Source organism: Solanum lycopersicum, chromosome 3, assembly GCF_036512215.1.
Source record: "Solanum lycopersicum chromosome 3, SLM_r2.1".
In the NCBI taxonomy this organism is placed as follows: Eukaryota; Viridiplantae; Streptophyta; class Magnoliopsida; order Solanales; family Solanaceae; genus Solanum; species Solanum lycopersicum.
In genome coordinates, this window is record NC_090802.1 from 24,946,238 (window position 1) to 24,970,092 (window position 23,855).

The following is a 23,855-nucleotide window of genomic DNA, read 5'->3' on the forward strand; positions in this document are numbered from 1 at the left end:
CTTCCTTTCGAGTATGATAACCTTTTCTCTGCACTTTGTGCTTGTGAAACAGCCATAACCTTTCAAGATCACCATGACAAATTGATTGAGTCGAAGCTCATTTGACTCGTCGGTCATCCCAAACTGTGGCGCCAATCATGGTGAATTTTGTTGCTAAACCTCCTGCCTCTACCAACCGAAATTCCGATCGAGGTACCAATAACTCATGATCCATCAAAGGAATTTCCCTCCTTCCAATCATAATGGAAATGGAGATTATCGAGATCATTCTGGTGGTCAAAATATTCAACTCAGGGTCACCTATCAACTGTGCGACAAACTTGGCAATCACGTGAAGCAATGCAAGAAATTACTCTCCATTTTATCTGTTATCACAAATTCTAGACCCAATGGTTTTTTCAAGTAACTTCAACCGATCCAAGGATCAGCAACCCAAAGCTAACTTTGATACATAATCAACCAACGCAAATCCAAATTGGCTTGTCGATTCCGGTGCCTCTCACCATGTTACCCAAGAATTACAAAACCTTTCTCTTCACTCTGAATATTGATGATAAATCTCATAAGATAACCTATGCAAGATCTACTCTTATACCCTTTTCGTCTACCCCTCTCAATTTAAGTAATGTTTTATGTGTGCCTCATAAGAAAAAGAATATTATATTTACAAATTGTGCAGCGATAATCGTGTTTCGGTTGAATTCTTACCTTACTCGTTTGTTGTGAAGAATTATTGTACAGGGGCACCACTGGTAGCTAGGAAGCCTAACGGCGGTGTGTATCTATGGACTTCCAAGTACACTCTCCAAGCTATATCTAATGTTGTAGTCAACACCATTTCCACCACCATCGCTCACAGCTTGAATCGACTACATCCATGACAAGAAAGATCTATTTGAGAGGATGTATATATTGGTGTTGGTGTTAGTGTATTCCAAAAAAATCTATGGATGTAATTACACGAATGACAGCCCTCCGCGTCATTTTTTCAAGAGCATGGGTTCAATAAGAGGAATGACGTAAAAGATAAAATGTCAGTCAAAATCTTTTCCGATGAGGATATTTTGAGAATTCTTAGGAGATCCTCAACATTATTAAGTTGTTTGAATGAATTTTCAATGGTGTTTTAATGGCTAATAGTTGATTTTGAAAATGGGAATAAAGTAATTTACTTAATGATTTTGATTTTGTGGAGATTAGGAAAGAGAATTATATCTAGAAATTATGGTGTGTTAATAGAAAATGTAATTATGGTGTTTCCAGACCGTGATGGTGAAATTCGATGACTACCATGGATGCTCTACTAAGTTTCTAAGAAGAAGAAAAGAGATGTGATAAAAAAAAATAAAGAAAAAAATAAAAATGAAAAGAATATTTTACAATTAGTTTTGATATTTATTTTTTATCTTCACTCTTTGAGAGAGTGGAATAAACTCACTTTGCCACATAAGCATTTAGGGAGGTAATAATTTCCATTTTAAATAGTTCAGTGGGATAATAGGACTCCCGTAAAGTAAAAGTTTGTAGTTGAAAATCCGATAACAGATTGCGGGCTCATTTGGTCATTTTTTCTCTATAAATTTCTCTCAAGAACATTGGCATATACAGAAGAGGGTACAACCCAAGCCAAGACTATGCTAAAAATCTCAACTAAAGCAGTTTTATGCTGATTCACTGAACATTTATGTGATTTTGAGGTGGCGCTTCATTGCAAAACATTCCATTTTACTTGTGTGAATGAATGATAATGATGGTATCAAGGAAAAAAGGAAGACATTTTCAAAAAATGATATCCCACAACTCTCCAGCTACTATTGATTCCTCAATACCTTTGAGGAGACAATCTCAAACCTCGGTTATCAAATTGCCAATGAAACAGGAAATAATAAGGCACTACTTCCCAGTAGTGTTCCCATACTTGTGAAAGGGCCATAAGTTAGCGAGGCGCTCTAGAACTAATGCACTTTTTGAAAAGTAGCCTGAGAAACCTTGAGGGGTTGATGGTGGGGGGAAATCTTCAGCCGGCATGGCGAATGGATGAATCATATTTTCCATATTATCCCATGTAAGATGTGATCCCACTTCTTGAAGCCTTTCAGGAACCATAACTGGCAATATGTGCTCCTGATGCCATGAAGTCGCTTCCTTGTCATTTTTCTGCATGCAAACAAAGTAAATCAAACGACTCAAATTTCTACATTTAATTTTCTGCAAACTTATCAATGTGGTAATGATCCATTACTGTCACCACTATTCAGAAAATTATTAGTCCTTCAATGGACATGGTTTAGTTTCACATGCAGTCGCTAAACTTAGCCACAATAACAACAAAGTCAAACTCATTCTCACATATAATTTAACAGAAATATATCCACTATAACACCACAGAACTACTTTTCTTCACATTAAAACTAGTAAAATCACAAAATATTACCAGTTGTATCTGTAAAATCGCCTTGATGAGTACGTTTTGTTGTAATAGTGGGTAAATTTAGAAAATTTACTATTTTATAGTGGGAAAGTTCAATCACTTTAATGTTAAAAAATATGACCTTTTTGTTATAGTGGATACAGTTATGCGACCATACGTGCGAATAGCTCTAGGACTTCACAGGGTGGATATAGTAATCGTTTTTTTAATTACTTGAAAAGGATTCAAAGTACCTCTAATGATGATAGATCTGCTCCACGACTGAAAGTCATTTCTATGCGAAACCTTTTTGGATCTTCCAAAGCCACCTGAAACAAATAAGATAGGAAATGAATCCGGTAGACATTTCCCACACGAGTTTCTCATTTCCAACATAAGAAAACACAAATCTTGATTTGTACTTCACACATTTACTTCTAATAGTAAAAAAAATATTTCTGTCGAAACAAGTTGCCTTTTAAACACAGTTTGAATGGGAACACTGGAAGATGTAAAATCTGCTGGATTTATACTTGTATTAAGTTGCCTATTATAATCTATTCTTAGGTCTCAAAATAATGCATATTTATTTAGCTGCATTATCTTTTCCATTGATCCATACCCTAAGGCCATTAAAATCAAGAATCATCCCTAACTTTATACCAACGGAGAAGGCAGAGGGTCTTATTATGCTGAATGGGTTTGGAAAGAACACCTTTTTATCTAATCGAATATAAATGAAAAGGTTGAATGTTATTCTCAGTTATTATACATCTAACATTCAAGATAACACTTGTTATTTGTGGAATAGCAAGAACCAGAGGAAAAGGCAATGATGCACCATCACTACCTTCTCAAAACACAAAGTAAAGCAGTTTTTTAACTTCAAATCAATTCTGTGGATGCAAAAAAAAAAAAAGACAGGTATACACTTCAATAACTAGAAATACTATGGTCTTTTTTTTATTTGTGCTTCAGTTAAGGATCAATAGGGTGTACCAACCTCTGTGTTCTCAAACATCCTCAATACAATATGACTCATGTAGTCAAGCTCCTTGGTTCTGAACAAGCGATCTAAAGCATTGTCACACACAAGGCTGGCCTCTCCATGAAGAGACTCATCCAAGTTGCAGTAACGAATAACATTCATCAAGGAATGTATATGTGACTCCTGGCTCGTCAAACATTTGTAAAACTAGAATGTTAGACAAGGGAAAATGATGAAAACAAATTAAAATTAATGGTAAAGCTAAAACAGACAAGACAAGAAAAAAAACAAAAATTGAAAAGGGTATGTGACTCTAGGCCGTCAAACAATTGTAAAACTAGAATGTTAGACAAGGGAAGATGATGAAAACAAATTAAAATTAATGGTAAAGCTAAAACAAACAAGACAAGATAAAAAAAAAATTGAAAAGCATTATAAGAATTAAACAATAATTTAATCATAGAAGATTAGCAGAATTGATATTTTAAGGAAGGAAATACAAAGCTATGGGAAAATAGAGTTTGTAACATAACGTAAATCCAGTTGAAGAAAGATCATAAAAGGTTTTTGAGGCACTAGTCATGTAATATCATAACTTCATCCTGCTGCTGGCATCAAGTGTTTTTTAGACTTTAAAAGTCAGAATCAAGTGGAAATAATTCATGTTTGACCACATAAAAGTTGACTTGAACTCTTCTCCCTGCTATATCATCATGACTTTTCATAAATAAACTATCCGAGTCCACAAAACTGATTGTGTATCCTTAAGGAATTTAATCACATCGATGTACCCAAGGTCCTGGATTATTCCCTCCAGATAAAACGGATAAACTATTGAAGAACTAGTGGTACCTCAAACTTCGATAACTTCGTCGAACTCAAATAGCAGCAATGAGATCATAAAAAGACTCCATTTCGTTTTTAAGAAAATGTATTAAAAAAAGGAAAAATTTGATACAGAAATTTGAGAGGAAAATCTATTTATTTCTAGTCAACAAAGGGTAGTATGAAAAAGTGTTAATAAAGCCTTACCGGAGAGGTCACAACCCTTTGGAAAAGGGACAACCTTTTAGAAAGGTCACAACCCTTTGAAAAAGGCACAACCTTTGAAAACAATCACAACACTTCAGAATAGACACAACCTTTCGTAAAGGAAAAATATTTGAAAAAGTCACAATATTAGGATCGAATTCACGCACACACACTAGATTAATGAAGAACACATAGAGAGAGAGAGAAAATCCAATATTTCGTGGTAACACCCCGTGAGTAAACTTCCACGGCGGTGAGGTACATTTATATTAATAAATCAGAGTATTTTTGGTTACAGAGAATAAATAGAGAATAAATAGAAAAGCCTAAAATAGAGAATAAATAGGAAAGCCTAAAATTAGTCAGGCTCCACTACCTAACACACAACCGTTCATTTCTCATTCACACCTTTAAAACCCAACAATTTCCCACATAAATGGGGAATGACTACCGTTGAAACATATGCATGACAAACTATGTGATTCGTAAGTAAGGATTAATTGCATTTGGATAAGTAGGTTTTCCTTTAAACTTTCAATAATGAATATATATCAGATATACTCGGTCAATCAGTAGATTTGATATCTTTGAACCGTCGAGCTTTGGTGTGTATCTAAACAACATAACTCTCACAATCAACCCTTTAACTATTATTTGGCTCTCCTTATTTTGTTCATTTCAATCACGAACACATCTTGGTTTATAAGTGCACAAGGAATTGTCTTACCAAATTTTTCTTGAAACGGCTTACACTTAACACTTACATAGCTGATTTCTAAATGTGTTATCCCGTAGATACACCATTTGATATACCATGTATCAAATTTAGAAATCATTATAAAGTCTTAATGTGTTTATCCTTGTTACTGAACATTTCTTCATCATGGGAATGGACCATAAATAATTTTGATAATGTTGAACCGTCATCAATGACTATGTTTGATCTCCTTGAACCTAGATCTTGGGATCTCTAGTCTTCTAGGTAGAATCACCGTCACAATGACTTGTCCTTGACCATAGTCTCATTTCCTTTGATGATCTATCTATTCCTTCTCTAATTAGGCATTTTACAAGTGGATCTAATACATTATCCTTTGACTTAACATAGTCAACTGTTCCACTAGAGAGTTACTCTCTAACAATATTATGTATACGTCTTATATGAAAAGATTTTTCGTTATACATCATGCTTCCCTCCCTACCTATTGTAGCTTAACTATATTAGTGTATGCATACAGGTGCCAAAGCCTTGGGCTAAAAAAGTGTCTTCCAAGAAATTCCGAAGTCATTAAGTTTCTTCACCAGCCTTATCTAGAGCGATAGAGAGATAAACTCCAATTTCATCATGGAGCGAGCGATACATGCTTATTTGAAAGATTTTCAGGAGACTGCTTCTCCACTAAGAGAAAATACATACTCACTCGTGAATTTTACTTTATTTGACCCGATGATCCAATTTGCATCACTATATCATTACAATCGTGCTGAATATTTGTTATAATGCAAAGTACTCCTAAACTCTTTTCATTATCATCCAATTATTTTGATTTAAATTACTTATGAAACAACTCAATTTACTAATAACACATGTGATCGCATGCAGTTCATGATATACATCATACTTCTCATTATTCTAGCATAATCCAATTGTGAATCACTTTCATCTTCATTCTTTTAAAGTGCTAAACTCACATTTATTGGAGTCTTGATAGTATTGAAATTCAAATACCTGAACTTGTGAAGTACCTTTTCAATGTAATGAGAGTGTGAAAATGTTAAACCTTGTGGAGTTCTAAGTATTCTTATACCTAAAATTCACATAAAAAACTCCGAAGTTTTTCATCTCAAAGTTGTTTTCTACCTTATGCTTTTAGTAACATTTATGTCAGAAGTGTCTCAATTCATGATCAACATGTCATGTGCATATAAACAAACAATGACCTTGTGATTTGGAGTGTCTTTAATGTAAGTACACTTATCACATTAATTAACCTTAAATCTATTTGTCAATTTGATTTGGTCAAACTTTTCACGACATTGTTTGGGTGCTTGTTCTAGTCCATAGAGTGACTTAACAAATTTCGCACACTTTCTTTTCTTTAAAAAGATCACAAACCCTCGGGTAGCGGCATGTAAATTATGCCTCCAATTCTCCATTTAAGATAGTTTTTTTTTTCATCCATTTGACAAATTTGAAGATCCTACACCGCTACTAGTTCAATTGACATATGAATGCATGTAATCCTAGAAAGTGGCCATTATGTATCAAAAAAGCAAGACCTTCATCAACTTCCATTTTCCTTTTGAAGATCCACTTTAAATTTGAACCCAAAGGATTATTTCCTCGAGAAAGAGCAACCAACTCTCAGGTATGGTTTCTCAAGATTCAATCGATCTCACTACTGACAACCTCTTTCCAAATCAAATTCGAAGTAAGTAGACTATCTTTCAAGAGTTATTGTATGTATATACTTTAAGGGGCGATAAGCAATTCTCTATCAGGATAAAACAAGGTTTGAACATAAAAAACTTAGCTCTCTTTATGAACAGACAACTCTTTGTTGCTCCCAATCTGAACAGACAAAACTTTTTGTTCTTCCTTAATGATAGCTTCCTCCCACAAGTTTTATAGTAAACATGAACTTATAAGTACACTCAACATTTCCTTCAATCTTCAATTTTTCCTTATTGCAATTTCATTAGACTTAGGTGAGAACGGGTAATACTTAGGGGTGATTCCATTTTCAAAACATATTCCTGCAAAAGGAGATTCATATTTTCCACCTGTATCCGTTCTAATCATTTTTCTCTTTTTATCCAACTAAATTTTTAACTTCAGTTTATAGCCTATATGTTTCTATTGCTTCTTCCTTACCATTCATCAATATGTATAACAATATCTAGTGGTCAATAAAAATTATAAAATATTTTTTCTCACCATGTTGACTTGATATCACAAATGCGAGTGTGAATCAACTCTAAGGGATTTTTCTTTCAACAAATTTATAGGAAAGCTTAGCATATTTAGCTTCAACACAAACTTGATATTTTTATTTATTTAACTCGCAGTTAGGCAAAATTCTAAGTTGATCAGTTCGCAAGGTTTTGCAATTGACATGTGTCAAGTGTCCATGTAAAAACAGTTCAACTCAAGCCTGTAAGAAAAAGCAGAAATTTTGAGTTTGAAAATATCCTTTCTAAGATAACTTTTCCCCACAAATAATTGGTTCTTTACTTTTTTTATAAATTTGTCAGATATAAACATTGTTTAAAATTAGTACCTTATCACATGTCCTTTTCAGAAATTCCTTTACATAACCTTCAATTATTTATTATTTGGCAGTTGAGATCAAATGCCAAATCCAATTTGGTCTTTATGGCAAGCAAAGAACCCCACATTGTAAATATGATCTCAAAAATATTTTTCAAGTACTTGAAAATAATTTTCCACATATTTTATTTCAATGCTTTCATGTTGTATACCATCGAAATTCACATTGGCATCGTGAATTCTCTTTTGGAGATTATATTTTACAAAAGAACTATTAGTCCTTCAATTCTCTTTGACAATCTTTACAAAATGTCAAAGTATAATTCATAGAGACACTCATAGGTGGCACAAAATCACTAATTTTATCTCACTAATATTATTATGCTTCTGTACATTAGACAGACCATTTAGTATTTAGAATACTAACAATAAAGACTGAATCTTTTTACAACTTGTTTCTAGTTAACTATGAAGATTTATATGCTTCAAATTGTCAATCGAATGAACTTTCAATGCTGATGAAATTTTTATGACTTCAAATCAGTTTTAGATTCAGATGGAATAGAAAACCAAGAGGTTTTAATCTCCAGAAACCAAAAATATAACACTGTTTCTAGTTAATGATGAAGTTTTTATATTCTTCAAATCGTTTTTATATCCTTCAGGTCGGAATATTCATTCAAATAGCGTGTTCAATAAATTGATGAAATTTTTATATTTTTCGAATTAAATATACATTCTAATTTATCAGGTAAAGTTTTTATAACAAACCAAAGGAGTAAAAAATTAAAAGATTTTAGACTCCAAAAATCAGACACAATCAAATTTCACAATATTTAGAAAATTATAGTAGTTTCCAAACATAATACGAATTATTAATAATAAAAATATATTTTATGGTCATCACATAATGAAAAATAAAGAAGCCACCCAATTTTTACTGCCGTTGAGTCATATCTATCTGTCACCAATCATACCATACAAGTAACTTTTCTTGTTTGAGAAAAATGACAGCAAGGCCAAGTGTCAACCATAGCATCCATAAATTTCCCATAACCTTTCAAATCAGATTTGTACCATCTCTTGCTAAAATAAAATTAAAGTTTCCATCATACTCTATTTTTTCTTAGAATGCCTTGAATTCAATGAGAAACTAAACTCATATTCTAATATTGTTAGGAGACAACATGTGCTCATTTATTTCTCACAGTTAGATAAAAACAAAAATACATGAAAAACTAACTAAATTCATTAAGTTTGTTATATCCTGTATTCAGAATAGTAAACCAGAGACAATTAAGAAGAAAAAATTAACTATCCGAGTCCACAAAACTAAATGTGTCCTTAAAAAATTTAATCCACTCACTGTACCTGAGGTTGTGGATTATTTCCTCCAAGAGAAGACGGATAAACTATTAAATTCTTTAATGGTGCCTCAAACTTCGATAACTTCGTCGAACTCAAATAATACCAACAAGATCACACAAAAACTCTATTTCGTTAAAGAAAATGTGTGAAAGAGAAGGAAAATTCGATGCAGAAGAATGAGTGAAAACACCCTCTACTTATAGCCAACAAAAAGGGTAATATGAAAATGTTTTAATTATGTCTTACCAGAGAGGTCATAATCCTTTGGGAAACGGACAACCTTTTAGAAAGATCAAAACTCTTTGAAAAAGGCACAACCTTTAAGAACGGTCACAACCCTTTATAAAAGACAACCTTTCGACAAGGACAACTCTTCGAAAAAGTTACAACTCTTCATTTCTCATTCATACCTTTAAACATGTATCACCTCAATTATTTATATTTACAGACCGTCATATTTCTACGTGTTATGCTTTTTTGTGTGTGTTTAGCCAGTTATAGCTAGAAATTAAGGGTGTAGGGTTCACGATTAGAGGAAGAATGGAAGAAAAGCACTGGCAGTTGCAGCACAATACAGTAGAAATAATTACAACACTCAAATGCAGGTTTTCACTCACTGATGTAAAGTAAAGGCGTGTCCGCACATGTCTTTCTGGTGTCCTCACATTTGCATACCTGACAAAAGAAAATCAGAAAACATCAGAAATAATAAAGTAGATGTATTTAGCAGATTTTCCTTTATTTTTGGAGCAATGTCTGAATGTCCATAAGACGAATACGGATTCAGCAACTATCTTTATTTATAAATGATTAAGACCACATACTTTGGATCTAACCGGTACTTGGTCTCTTTGTCCTCATCATCATCCTGGTCTGTTGATTTTTCACTGGTGAAGCTACCTCTTTTTTTAAGTTTGTGATCACTCCTATTGTTAAGCTTGGGATGATATTCTGTATCTTCATTCCCCGTCTCATTCACTGATGAATCGTGGTCTTGACTACTCTTCAAGTCAGCAACGCTTAGAGCTTCTTCCCGAGTATTCCTCAGATCAATCAAAATTTTACCCAACAATCGTCGAGCAATCTAAAATGTCAAAATCTTAGATGATGTATTCAAGTCTCTATGTAGCTTTCATTTACAATAAAGCAAAGGTCTACCAGATATATGATTTGAATGTAATTGAAAGGGACTCCTGACTATTCAGAGCTACTTTATGTTAATTTTTAGCAGTCAGATCAACAAGCAAAAAAGCCATTCACATGAACTTGCCTGCATTCCTTGCCTCAAAATTCAGTGCTAAACCTCAACACTCCTTAACTCATGAACTAGATGTGCTAGGTTGTATTTGACTATAGGCATAGGGGCAGAGGATTCCATCTAGATATACCCTAACAGAAGCAGAAAGTAACTCTGCAAGCTACGAGAAATACCAAAACTTTTGTCTTTCAAAGTCCAGCCACTTCTTTGTTCACTCTTGAGACTAAAAATTAATTTTGGGTTATCAGTGACAGTACATGTAGTAGGTAGACAAGAAGTAGGTATAAATTATACACAGAGGAAAAATGTGAAAAATGAAAATATCTCTGAAGAACTTTACTTTTGATCCAATCTTCAGCTTCTGCTTTGGATTGATCCCATACTCATTGGGAATAACACCGTCTGCGAGGAGCTGAAATGCAAAAGCAGAGTAATATCTTATAGAAGTTAGACATGCTTACTCTTAAGTCAACACTCAAAATCTTCATTGTACGACAACATAGACAATGGACAAATGAAACTAGTAGCCTAAAGATAAGCCACTAAATCAACAGCACCATCACAGTTATTTGTCACTACTGAGAAAAAACTTGGGGAGCTCAAAACAGTACACTTTTCTCTAACTTGTTTGTACCTTTGCAACTTCAAAGAGTTCATCCAAATCCTCTAGCTTTAGATGTGAGTTGTGCACACGATCATACCTGTGAAACAATTCAGAAAATAACTAAAACAGACACTCTATGCATATTATGGTCTTTCAGTGGAACTTTAATGAAGAAAATCCTTCATCTTTTTTGCATTAAGAAAGCAATAAGGGCTGACTTACTTGCAAGAATCATAAACATCTGGAATTTGGGTGATATCATAACGACTGTAATAGAATAGTGTGTTAGGGAGAATATAAGCAATAAAGATACCACTTTAATAAAAAAATCAGTAGACAGATTCAATGAAGGACAATGGCAAAGTATCTACAGGTCTGAGTAGCTATAAAATACTCAATTATAAAAGAAGTTAATTCAACTAGAAACAGCTTACTCTTTGCGTTCATTATATAAATCTCTCTCAAGCTTTCTCCAACGCACATACATGAGTAGAAATCCCTCACTGCCACAAGGTAAGCCTGCAGCAATACGATCAACATCTATATTTGTTTTACCAAGTGCTTTAGCTTGATCATATGGAGGAATCACATCATAGGAACTTGTCTCTGCGAGTTCTTCATCTTCATCCTTAGCAAGCAGCTTCACTTGTTCTGTCACCTTCTTTGTCAATTTCACCTGATTGCAAGACAGATTTGAGATGATGAAAATAGAAAGGCCCAAAGCAACCAAAAAGAAAAAAGAAAAGAATACACCAAAAAAACAAATCCAAAAGCTTGAAAATAAACCATGTCACAGAGAAGGAAAGGAAGTGGAGCGGGGGCATAAACAGGATAAAAATGCAATAATGAGAATGAAGAACATGCTGCAGATGGTTGAGGTTTATTTTGTCAAGAAGATTGATCCATCAGGACATTCAAATTAAGACTTACCAACTTGGGCATAAGTTCAGATGCATTAGGTGGGAGTCCACCTCCATCAACCATCCAAGGCTTCTCTGAAGATCCACTAGTCTTTGGTCCAGAAGTAATTATGTCATTCAACCTCGCCTATGACAAGGGGAAAGTTTATCTTAACAATCACAAACTTGTAAAAATTCAAAGGTCCTAAAGATCCTCACTTTGGAAAAAATATGCTGGAAGATTTACTACTATCTATGACTTGCATCATTAAACTATCGAGTAATTTCCAAAAGCTAAAAGGAGGCTCTGACATTCAATAAACCACTCTGTCAAAAGTACCTTAATTCTGGTATTAGACCATCAAATTCCAATGGTTCTCGTATGCTTCAAATGCATCACAATTACACCATGATAGAGCAAATATTTGCAGCATGCACTTTGGGTTCTAATGTAATCTTTATATTCAGTTTAAATTAAAGAATACTTATTTTAGGTAGAATATAGAGGTAAGGTCATGTCCACAGGCAGATTGAAGTCAAATATCATAACACTCTTTGACAACAACTTCATGTTTTAATATGGAAGGGGAAAACTCAGTGGCCAGCTTTTTTTGAATATGACCACAGTATGTAAAAATTTGTCAAAAAGGTTAAGCTTATGTGCTCACTATTTTAAGCTTTCACTGGAGCCTGTGACTACTGCTAGATCATTTGAACTCTTCACTACTAAAATCCATATCAGAAAACGGAAGTATCCTCGAACACAAAAAGAACTAAGGATTAAAAAACAACCACAACCTCAAATAAGAACTAGTTATAGATCTTCAAATATGATAACAAACTTATAATTCAATGCAATAATAGAACAACCTTTGCTTCTTTTATCTCAACACTTGCATTGGCAAGCCCATCCAGCATAGATGAATCCTTGCTAACCAGTGATACCTTCAAGTGAAAAAGAAATATGTAGTTCATTTAATTTCAGTTGTGAATTCAATACAAGAAGCAGAGATTTGAACATGGATACAGACCAGGATAGGTGTTAATTGTCCTTCCAGGTCAAGTAGACCTTTGGCAAATGCAGCGGCGGACATCTACCAACAATATGTGTACAACGCAAACTCAACGATTAGAGAAGAAAATAAATATAGTTTTTTGCATATATAAGAGCTGAATAATCTAGAGAACTCATATGAGATAATTTGATATGCCAAAGAGTTAGATGGAAAAGAATTGGAGAACAAAGAGAAAAACAGTCGACACTTCCAATGTTCAATAATATATTAAGGCGAGAAAAGAAGAAAACCTGCACGCGACCTTCATCTGAGCTGTATATCTTTAAGTCATGACGATATGTACTATGGAGACGAAGTAGGCCAGTACCTTCACCTGTGGTTCAAAGCAGAGGGAATATAGTATATGCAATAACCATTACCTCATCCCACACCCCAAATACAAGATATCTGACTGACCAAAACGCAAAAAAACGAAAGTTCAGTCAAAAATTATTAATCATTTGCATCTACAGTGATTGGACACAACATTCTTTTACAAGGGTTTTAAGTAGGAAGTATTTTATCTGGAAATTTCTAAATGTCAAGTCAGAAAACATTATGAAAAGCCTGACATGATATGACTTTAGAGAAAAAAGTTTGGAAAGTCAAATGTGAGACGTCCAAGAATCCAAGCCAAACCTGGATATATGTCATTACGGAAGTATCTTCCAAGCTCTTCAGCCTGCCAAGAAATTTCAAAAAACAAGAAGAAAGATTTAACTTGGGAAAGACAGAAGGAAACATTAAACTAAATATTACTGTGTAGTAGAACCTGCTTTCTTCCAGCATGAGTGAGAACACCTCCATATTTTAGAACCATAAGAGCTTCAATAGGTCTTTCTTCTTCACCTTCACCATTAGATTTGGGCACTTTAACCCACTGTAGTGGCTTTAGCTGAACTTTTCTATAGATCCCAGAAAAATGGCCCCCCTGCAATCAAACTTATATCTTAACAATTGGTAAGAACTGAGCACTTGATAGCATGTCAATTTTGAACAAGTTAGCCACATAATCTCCAGTTTGAGAAATCAGTAATGGAGAAAGTGAAACAAGAATTCTGCCATATTAAAAATTATATTTGTCATCATTGTATACCATAGACCTCTACTCCTCTATCCACCCAAACATACCATCAATTCACACGTACCCAAGCTATCCCTACAAACTAGACTCCTTCCATACGCCTCTTGAAAACACACAGTAACCCAATTCCAAATTCCTCTCCTCAAACTACAGGCAAGCAAACACTAGCCCCACTTGGAATTATTCCATTACTAGTGTTAGAACATAAATAGAACAAATAGTATATACAATATTGTTTAGAATAGGGAAAGGAGTAGGAATATTATATAGAGTCCTATTTGGAAAAGGATTATAATGAAGTGTCTGGTTGGAAAAGGAGCCTAATGTAGTGTCTATAATATGGTTTCAATGTAATTCAATAATAATTTTTTTCAATATCTCACATATTATAAGAGCTTCTACAATCTTGGTAGACTTTTTTTTAAAAAAAAAAAAGGTTTCGTTGCAGGTGGGTGGCTATTACCCATATATGTCGCCCGTATGGCCATTGGTTATGTTAACAAAATTAGGGCCAATGATATATGCATGAACCCTATATTGACATATTCAGGGGAAGAAAACTTAGTTGAAGAGGTCACCGTGCATCAATTTCTGGCGACTTTCTAAGGTTGTTTTGTGTCAACCCGTATCCGTTAGTGTTTGTGTAACACCATGCCATCTTTCTGGCGACTACTTTCTCATATCTGTTTCGTGTAACACCGCGACATCATTTAGGTGACTACTTTCTTATATTTAATTTGTGTAGCACCGAGTCATCTATATTTAACTTGTGTAGCACCGTATCATCTTTCTGGTGACTACTTTATTTTGTGTAACACTGTGTCATCATTCTGGTGACTACTTTATTGTGTGTAGAACTGTACCATCATTTTGGTGACTACTTTATTTTGTGTAGACTGAGCCATCTTTCTGCTGACTACTTTTTCCATATTTAATTTGTGTGTAGCACTATGCCATTTTTCTGGTTATTACTTTTTCATGTTCAATATATGTAACACCATGCCATCTTTTCGGTGAATATTTTTTCATATTTGATTTGCACTACTTTCTTTTGTGTAGAATGGTGTCAGCATCTTGGTGACTACTTTATTTTGTGTAGATTGTGTCATCTTTTCGATGACTACTTTTTTCGTATTTAATTTATGTGTAGCATTATGCCATTTTTCTGGTGACTACTTTTCATGTTTAATATATGTAGCACCATGCCATCTTTTCGGTGACTACTTTCTTATTTGTGTAGGTTTGTGCCATTTTTCTGACCCTACCCAAAATTTCATTTCTCATATTGTGTCCACTTTTAGCCATCAAATCTAATACCTCGACGCATAAGCATGTTACAACCAATTTTTCGTTGATTTTCTTATTTACTATCGACTCATCTATTGATTCCAAGATGATCCATGTATCTTATATCAAATTTGGAGCACTTTTCGGCGACCAATGCATTGTGAAAAGTCTATATGGAGCAACCAATTAATATTTTTGCTCAGGGGAGTTTGGTAACCTGGTATATCAATTACGTAAGCTACTATATGGTTTGAAAGTCTTCTAAAGCTTGATTTGGGAAGGGCAACACTATAATTCAGGAATTTATCACTCTTGTATTTTATTGACACGGCGCATCAAATCTAGTATTTCATGAGAAGACTAAGCACATTGAGATTGACTACCAATTTTCTGAAGTCAAGTGATCAACAAGCAAATATCTCACCAAGCCCCTTATCGGTCCCTGTATTAACTACATTTGTATCAACTAGGTACATATGACTTGTATGAACTAGCTTGAGGGGGAGTGTTAGAATAGGAATCAGAACAATAATAGTACATAAAATCCTACTGTAAATAAGAATAGGAGTAGAAATAATATATAGAATCCTATATAGAAAAGGATTCTAATGTATTGGCTATAAATAGGGTCTCAATGTAATAATGTAGATAGACAATTTAATAATATTTTTTCTCCCATATTTCTCACAACCATTTTGTAATCTCGGACTTCAACGATGCCCTTTGAGTAAACCACAATGCAACACAAGAACTAAATCATTAACTCCCCACCCCCTACCCCTACCCCCACAGACACACCCTTTCACTACCCTAAATGGACTGTTAGAACAAGTACAAAAGGGCCAGCATTTCTGTGAGAATGGATAAAATATTTACACGCTTTTCGCTATGAGAACTATAGAATCTTGTTTTTCCACAAGGCAGCTGGTTAATCTTAACCACATATCATTACAAATAGCTTTTGATACACGTGTTGAAGCAATGATATTTATATAGAAGATAAAAAACACTCTTAGATCTTTGCACAACACTCATGTCCCCACTTCATTTAGGAGTTTATGGAAGTAAGTCCTCCATCTTCGTTTTATAAGAACCTTCTTCACCGATACTTAACCATCATCATCTTTAATGCACCTCACTTGGATCTAGATCACACGTCCTCCTTTTTATGGTCTTGGAGATCCTATACAACTTTTTTCCCTACCTATGTACTCTAGTTCTTCGTACAAGCATTTGAATAATGTCATTTTAGCCGTCATGACCACTATCTTTGCTAACTCTCCCTATTCAATGTCTTCTCCTCCTCGCATTTTGTCTCTACGAACTTTCCATAAGCATAATTTGTCATGTTTCTCTCCCCTGTCATTTTTCTTTGAATTGAGGCTTGACTTGTTCGAGCCGAGGATCTTTTAGAAACAACATCACTACCTCTCTGATGTAGTGATAAAGCCTATGTACATTCTATCCGCCTCATACCACACTTAGTGGGATTCCATGGGGTATGTTGTTGTTGAGCTTCCTGTAAGCAACCTTCTTGGATTTAATACTCTCTATTCCACCTCTTGTTTTCTCTATGCCCACCAAAATTTCTCTTCAATACCCCTACTCCTTCGTTTCTTCCCTAATACACGTAGGTCTCATTTGTTTACATTAAGATTAAGAGGTCTGAATCTGAATATACATCTGAATATTAAGATTTGTATTAAGATCCAGATGTTTTATTTTAATACATATCTGAATATTAAAATGTCTATCATCTTAATACATATCTGAATACTAAGATGTGGTCTCTAAATCTGAACACTAAATAATTAATGTTATTTATTTTTAATATATGAATGTGCATCTGAATTGAATATTATATTAATAAAAAATTATAAAAAAATTCATTTCAACAAAATATGACCTATTCAAGCTGAAAAACGGGGTTGCTCCCTCACTTTTGATTAAAAGAACAAGCCTTAAAAGTTATAATTATCATGATTTGAAGTACTAGTTTTCATTCAAAAACCTTGATAAACAACAATACACCAAAAATATTATTTGAACCAATGTTCTTGACACATGTCAATAAAAGAAAATAATTAATATTAAAAAAGTATTTGGAAGGATTTATGAAAACTTACCAGTTCAAGAGGGAAAAAATGGTGTTTGGTTGAGAAAAGAGAGAGAGTTTTTGGTTATGAAATAAAAAGGCATGCCCAATTATTTGATAACTTATTAAATGAGTCTGAATGTTGTTAAAAGTCTCCTACGGATCTGATTCGTTCAAACCTCTTCAGACACATTCAGTGGACTTCTCCCTCAACTGTTGGATTTTATCCTTAAGAAGTCCCCCAATCCACCCCATTCTTGATTGGCCATACAAAGCCCTCTTCGTCCTATTTCTTTTAATTGGGTTTTAAGGTTCTCACTCAATATAATTTTGCAGTCCTCGTCTAAACCTTTATTACTCTTCCTAAAGAGTAGATAGTAGATTTGGGTCTTGGCCACCATACTTCAAGAAGTGACCAAGTGCTCCTCCTCCTACTGAAAATATGAGTTAACTATCACCAAATCAAGGCTCTTGCAAAGTCCAAATGTGCGACTGCTAAATTTCTTTCCCCAAAACCAAAATTTCCATGCACATCATCGAAGACCATAGAAGTTGTCCCGGTCTAGCCATTGGGATCTCCTCCTAAAAATATTAATGTCGTGAGAAGGATACATCGTATGACCTCATCCAAATCCTCCAAGAAGTGCTTTTGACCTGCTCGTCCAAGCCCATTTGCAGTGCGTAAGCACTTATAACATTATAAGTAAGCCCTTCAACAACTAGCTTAATGCTCATCGTCCTGTCATTCACCCTCCCAACCTCTACCACTAGTTCCCAGAGTTCAATATCTACTGAATAAGCATAATTTCAATTATCAGAGGACAACTAAAAGTATTATTAATATTAACTTCCCATAGAAATGATTGGTGAAGAAAGAAGAGAATTCTTAAGAAAAAAGATTGAAAACAAAATCCAGAAGAAAATAATGGTCAAGTTTTGAAAGACTACTGAATAACTCATTCGAAATGTAAGATTAAATAGACAAGCAACGTGCAATTTAAAAAAAAAAATAGACTAAGTTTATTTAATATTGAAATTCACAAGGGAGGTAATTTGATCAGGGTAGGGTAATCCTCGATACCAATCATGTTATTAGAAGTAAGCAGAGGTTTCAAACTTTTTTCTTTTTGAAACGGGTGGGGTGGGGGGTTAAACCCCAAAAGCAAGGCAAAGGACAAAAAGGAATTAAAGTAGCAACAGTTACTTCTAAATAAATTATTATCTGGAATGACATAGCCTAGATATCTAAGAAAGTATAAAGAATTAAAAGTAAAATATATTAGAATTATCCTCTAGCTTATTACGATATTCCTTTCATGTTCTTTTAAGAAAAGAAAATGAAAATAATTTGCATTACAACATGAATTAACAATGACAGTATGACATGCTAAATGTATAGAGCAAGAAGATAGTGTCGACCTCCTCAAGAACTGCTTTAACTTGACGTAGCTTCTCAGCATGCTCAAAATCTTCTGCTTCACTATCACTTCCCCTACCAGGTCTATACAAAAGAGTGAGTAACAAATTCAGATTGGTCTTTTCCAATTAGTAAATAACAATCATTTTTTCTTTGTAAATTACAGCATTTTATTCTATAAGAATGGAAGAGACTGAATAGAATCAGGACAAAAATAGCAAAAATTGATCAGTAAAGGGTGTCATGCATCAGATAGCATATTCCAACATACAAGGAAATCAACTCTTTTTAGGGGCAACAGTCGAATTCCCATTATTTAAGTGGTCCCAAGAGTTGAAATAACCAAGTAGTTTCCCATAAGACAGGAAACCCCTTAGGCTTTTTCAGAAAAGGAACATGATACGTTTACTTGGAAAACACGTTGTACACATATGATCCAAGTAAACATTTAGTCTAAAGCATTTTGTTGTTTTACTCTTAAGTCTTTCCTTTACTTTGGGCTTCTTGAGGGAACAGGATTTCACATTATCAGGTCAAGAAAGGTGAAAAATGATCATTATAATTAGAACACTTCCTCTCTAGTTATCAGAACACTGAAAGCAACAATGACTATCATATATCATCAGTATGAGTCTAAGAGATAGACTGAACCCAACCACAACAAATTCATTAACTACCCAAAGTGCGTTGTATTTTGAGAATAAGGACACAAACAGGATTATTCCTTCTGTTTATCATTACACCCATAGTATAAAAACACACAATCCTGGAACAAACAGAAGCCTTACAAATAAATATATTCTAATAAATGATTGAAAAGAATTGAGAAACAATGATCAACAATAATTTGCAACACACATATTACAGTAAAAGATGTGTAAAAAAAATGCTAAATAGAGTGTATTAATAATGATTGATTAATTATTTTGTACTAATTATGTATAAAATATTTTGTGTGCATTGTTTTGTTTGGAATATTAAAAAAAAACATGCATTGCATAAAAATATGTATTTAATCAAATGTATCCTCCACAATTATTGATGGAAAAGATGTAAAAGGGGTTTGAGAAGTAATTGGGTCTTTAATCATGCTAATGCATATATTATATCTCATTGCATTACTAATACCAATGCATGCATTAATTATACATAGCATGAAAAGGTACTAAATAAGGTACTACTAATACACAAAGTTAATGCATGTATGCAAATATTTTTATTTCAAAGTATTATTTTATTAAATATATTTACAAAGCCAAATAATTCAAAATGTATTTGATAAGTTTCTTGGAGAAATGGCAACTACATTACACTTGGCAGTAGTTTGCCTTTCTCTTGACACCTCCTTTGGCACTTGTCAAGGACAAGGTAATTTTTTGGCCTATAAAAGGCATGAATTTTGTGAGCAGAAATATAAAAAAAAAAACTTGCTAATATGTTTTATTGTTTCTCTCGCCCGCCTCCTTCTATAATCTTCTCATTTTAAGTTTAATAAATTTTGGCTTTGTTATTATATCCCCTCTAACAACTTGCTAATGTTAATTAATTTGCTGATTCATGTTGCCTTTATTTAAAATAGGGAAGTACTTGTTTAATTTGGGAAATATTGTTGGGAAAACGCGGACAAGCACAAAAGTATATATGGTAAAAGTAATGGAAATAAAATGAGAAAATAACGACACCAAGAATTTTACGTGGAAACCCTTCTGAATAAGGGAAAAATCCACTGGCCAAGAGAAGCAACTGATATTACTATAGTAAGAAATTTTACACTGTGTAGTCACGAATACAACACTCAAAGTGACTACTACACACTCAAAAGGAACAACACTCTTTTGGTTTCCGTCTTACTAAAATATCGCTCACACTCTATTTTTCTTCATAGACTATATTCTTATATAGTCTATGGAATACCTCACTTTGCTCTCAAAATGGTTTTTTTCTCTAACTTGGTGTGTTCTACAAATGAGCAAGAATGCTCTATTTATAGAAAGATAAAACCATGCTTATGTCACTAATGACATATGTAAACATAGCAAAGTCAAGAATGGTTGCAAATCTTACCGATTTGCCAACTAGCAAATCTTTTCTTTTCAACTCCAATTACTATTCCTTTTTAACAAATGCTTGTACCAATTGAATAGCTAAAGTTGACAAACATTTCACATTGTTGAAATAATTTCTTAGGACAGTGCCCAATACGACTCAATTATTTATCAATTTATGCATTATTTTTATATATCGTCATAGTAATATTTATCTTATTTTCAGGATCATTGTTTTGCTATAAAAATAAAGTTGTTGTTGTTGTTGTTGTTGTTGTTGTTATTATTATTATTATTATTATTATTATTATTATTATTATTATTATTATTATTATTGTGAAATTCTTAATATTTTCCCAACAATGCATGCATTTTATTTTATGCCTGCGTTATTTTTGTTAATACACTTTACCACGACCCTAAAGAGTGTAAATAAAGTCCTTCAAAGTGAGGTAGGGCCAAAAACAGATCACTTTGATAAGCTCAAGATTTTATCGGGTAAATTTCATAGATGGTCACGTAACATTCACTTTTTTTGCCAAAAGTCACTTAATCCTTTCTAACACAAAAATCACTAAACAAGCACACTAACACAAAATCCCACAATAGGTAAATACTAACTTTTGGTGGATAACTCACTTTTGAAGAAAATAAATAACCCTTCATACTAGTTAATCCTTTTTCCCTACCAGTTTAACATGTTTGGTTTGAATCTTATATATATAAAAGAAAATTCTATGCCAGCCTACGTGGCATCCTTAAAATTCAGGAATTTACTTTTTATGTTTTTTTCGTACTTTGGATTTTTTTTTACCCCTATCGTATTATTACCTTTAACCCCTTTTCTTCAACTCTTTCGTTCTTTAATATGAAAATGGTTCTTCTTTTAATATATTTTATACTATATGATAAATAAATATAGAATGTATATTGAACTGAGTATTTTAAGATGAATAAGAAAAAGAATACACAATTAGAACATTTTAAGTTTAAAAATATGAGTTAACCATTTATTTATAGCCAATAAAAGTAATATGAATATGTGTTTATTGTGCCTTATCAGAAAAAACACAACCCTTCAAAAAAACACAACAATTCAATAAGGTAACAATCCATCCAAAAATTTACAACTCTTTAAAAAAGTCATACCACTTGGGAAAAGTCACAACCCTTTGGAATAATCACAACCCTTCTGATTTGTTGCAACCCTTTGAAAAGATCACAATTCATCGAAGAAATCAAATTTTTTGTAAAAGTCAAAACTTTTTGAAAAAATCCGAACCTTTAATGTGAAAAATTATAGGCTTTTGATATATATTATAATATAATAAATGTAAGATAACATAAAATATAAAAAGATACACTAAATCGGATATTTTAAGTTGGAGGTATTATAGTAATTAACATTCACGTAAGAAAGTTCATCCTTTTAAGGTAGTATAATAATATATATATATATATATATATATATATATATATATATATATATATATATATATATATATATATATATATATATATAAATAAGAATAAGTTTATATAATCATATTGAAATAAAAATAAATTTATACAATTCTATTAGAATAGTTAGAATAGGAATATGTTCATACAATTCGATTAGAATAGGAATAGGAATATTAAATAGTATCCTACTTAATAAAGGATTGTATTCTATTGTTTATAAATAGGGTCTTGTGTAATAATGTAGACACAACAACAACTCAATAATATTATTTCCCAATATTTCTCTCACATGGTATCAGAGCCTCTACGATCTTGGTAAACAATCAAAGAGCTTCCGTTGTTGGTGGGCGATTTAACTCATATATGCCGCCCGTCTGGCCAATGATTATGTTAGCAAAAGTTGAGTCGCCGTGTATCTTTTTAGTGACTATTTTTCCATATCTAATTTTTGTAGCATCGCCCCATTATTCCGATGACTGCTTTCTTATATCTAATTTGTGTAGCACCGTGCCATCATACCGGTTACTACTTTTTCATATTTAATTTGTGTAGCACCGTGCCATCATTCCAGACAACTTTTTCATATTTAATTTGCGAAGCACCATGTCATCCTTCTGGTGACTATCTTTTTTTTTTCATATCTTATTTGCGTAGCACCATGCATCTCTTCAGACTTCTTTTCATATTATATTGTGTAGTGCTGTGGATTTTTTTTCGAACTACTTTTTCATATCTGAGTTGCATAGCACCGTGTATCTTTTCGGTGACTCCTCAGTTTGATTTGCGTAGTTTCATTCGATTTTCGAGTGACTCATCAAATCTGATTTGCGCAGGGTTATGCCATCATTCAAATCCTACATATATAATTTCTCTTTTTCATTAGGGTCGTGCCATCATTTCGACCCTACCCATATTATTTCTCTTTTTCAATGGGGTTATTTCATCAATTCGAACTATTCTATTTAATTTCTATTATCTAGTTGGTTGGTGACATCATTTCGATCCTACATATATAATTTTATTTCTTAGATTGTGACTACTTTAGCCATCAAACCTAATACTTCGGCATATGAGCATGTTCCAGCCAGTTTTTCGGTGACTTGTTTAATATCGACTCATCTAGTGATTCCAACATGATCCATATACTTTACACTAGATTTTGCGCACTTTGTTGCTCAGGGGGAGTTTAATAGCCTTGTATGTCGATTATGTGAGTCACTCTATAGTTTGAAGCAGTCTTTGCAGGTTTTAGTTTGGGAAGTTCAACATTGAAATTTTATCTTTGTGTTTACTGACATTATGCATCAAATCCAGTATTTAATGAGAAGACAAACACATTGAGATTGACTGTCAATTTTGTGAAGTCGACTGATCAACTTGCTAATATCTCACCAAGCCTCTCATGTGTCCTCGTGTTAATTGCATTTGTAACAAACTAGGTACATGATTGTATGCACTAGCTTGAGGGGAGTGTTTAAATAGAAATAGGTTTATACAATCCTATTGAAATAGGAATAGGTTATACAATCCTATTAGAATAGGAATAGGTTTATACAATCCTATAGAACAGGAATAAGT

General features: G+C 33.2%; 1 protein-coding gene across 3 annotated transcripts in view; it reads right to left on the minus strand.

Moving 5' to 3' along the window:
- Window positions 1-1,704: 1,704 nt before the first annotated feature.
- Window positions 1,705-23,855, minus strand: part of LOC101260910 (inositol hexakisphosphate and diphosphoinositol-pentakisphosphate kinase VIP1-like) — a 29,030-nt gene continuing 6,879 nt past the window's right edge. For all 3 annotated transcript variants that reach the window (XM_069294896.1, XM_069294898.1, XM_069294897.1), the window contains 16 exons: window positions 18,771-18,852; window positions 13,658-13,816; window positions 13,525-13,567; window positions 13,137-13,219; window positions 12,862-12,924; window positions 12,701-12,775; window positions 11,862-11,978; window positions 11,366-11,607; window positions 11,154-11,198; window positions 10,962-11,028; window positions 10,668-10,739; window positions 9,894-10,153; window positions 9,687-9,744; window positions 3,414-3,581; window positions 2,665-2,739; window positions 1,705-2,157 (listed from right to left, as the gene is read on the minus strand). In XM_069294896.1, coding sequence (XP_069150997.1) covers window positions 1,894-2,157; window positions 2,665-2,739; window positions 3,414-3,581; window positions 9,687-9,744; window positions 9,894-10,153; window positions 10,668-10,739; window positions 10,962-11,028; window positions 11,154-11,198; window positions 11,366-11,607; window positions 11,862-11,978; window positions 12,701-12,775; window positions 12,862-12,924; window positions 13,137-13,219; window positions 13,525-13,567; window positions 13,658-13,816; window positions 18,771-18,852 — 1,873 coding nt within the window. In that variant the 3' untranslated portion in view covers window positions 1,705-1,893. The remainder of the gene's footprint in view (window positions 2,158-2,664; window positions 2,740-3,413; window positions 3,582-9,686; window positions 9,745-9,893; window positions 10,154-10,667; window positions 10,740-10,961; window positions 11,029-11,153; window positions 11,199-11,365; window positions 11,608-11,861; window positions 11,979-12,700; window positions 12,776-12,861; window positions 12,925-13,136; window positions 13,220-13,524; window positions 13,568-13,657; window positions 13,817-18,770; window positions 18,853-23,855) is intronic.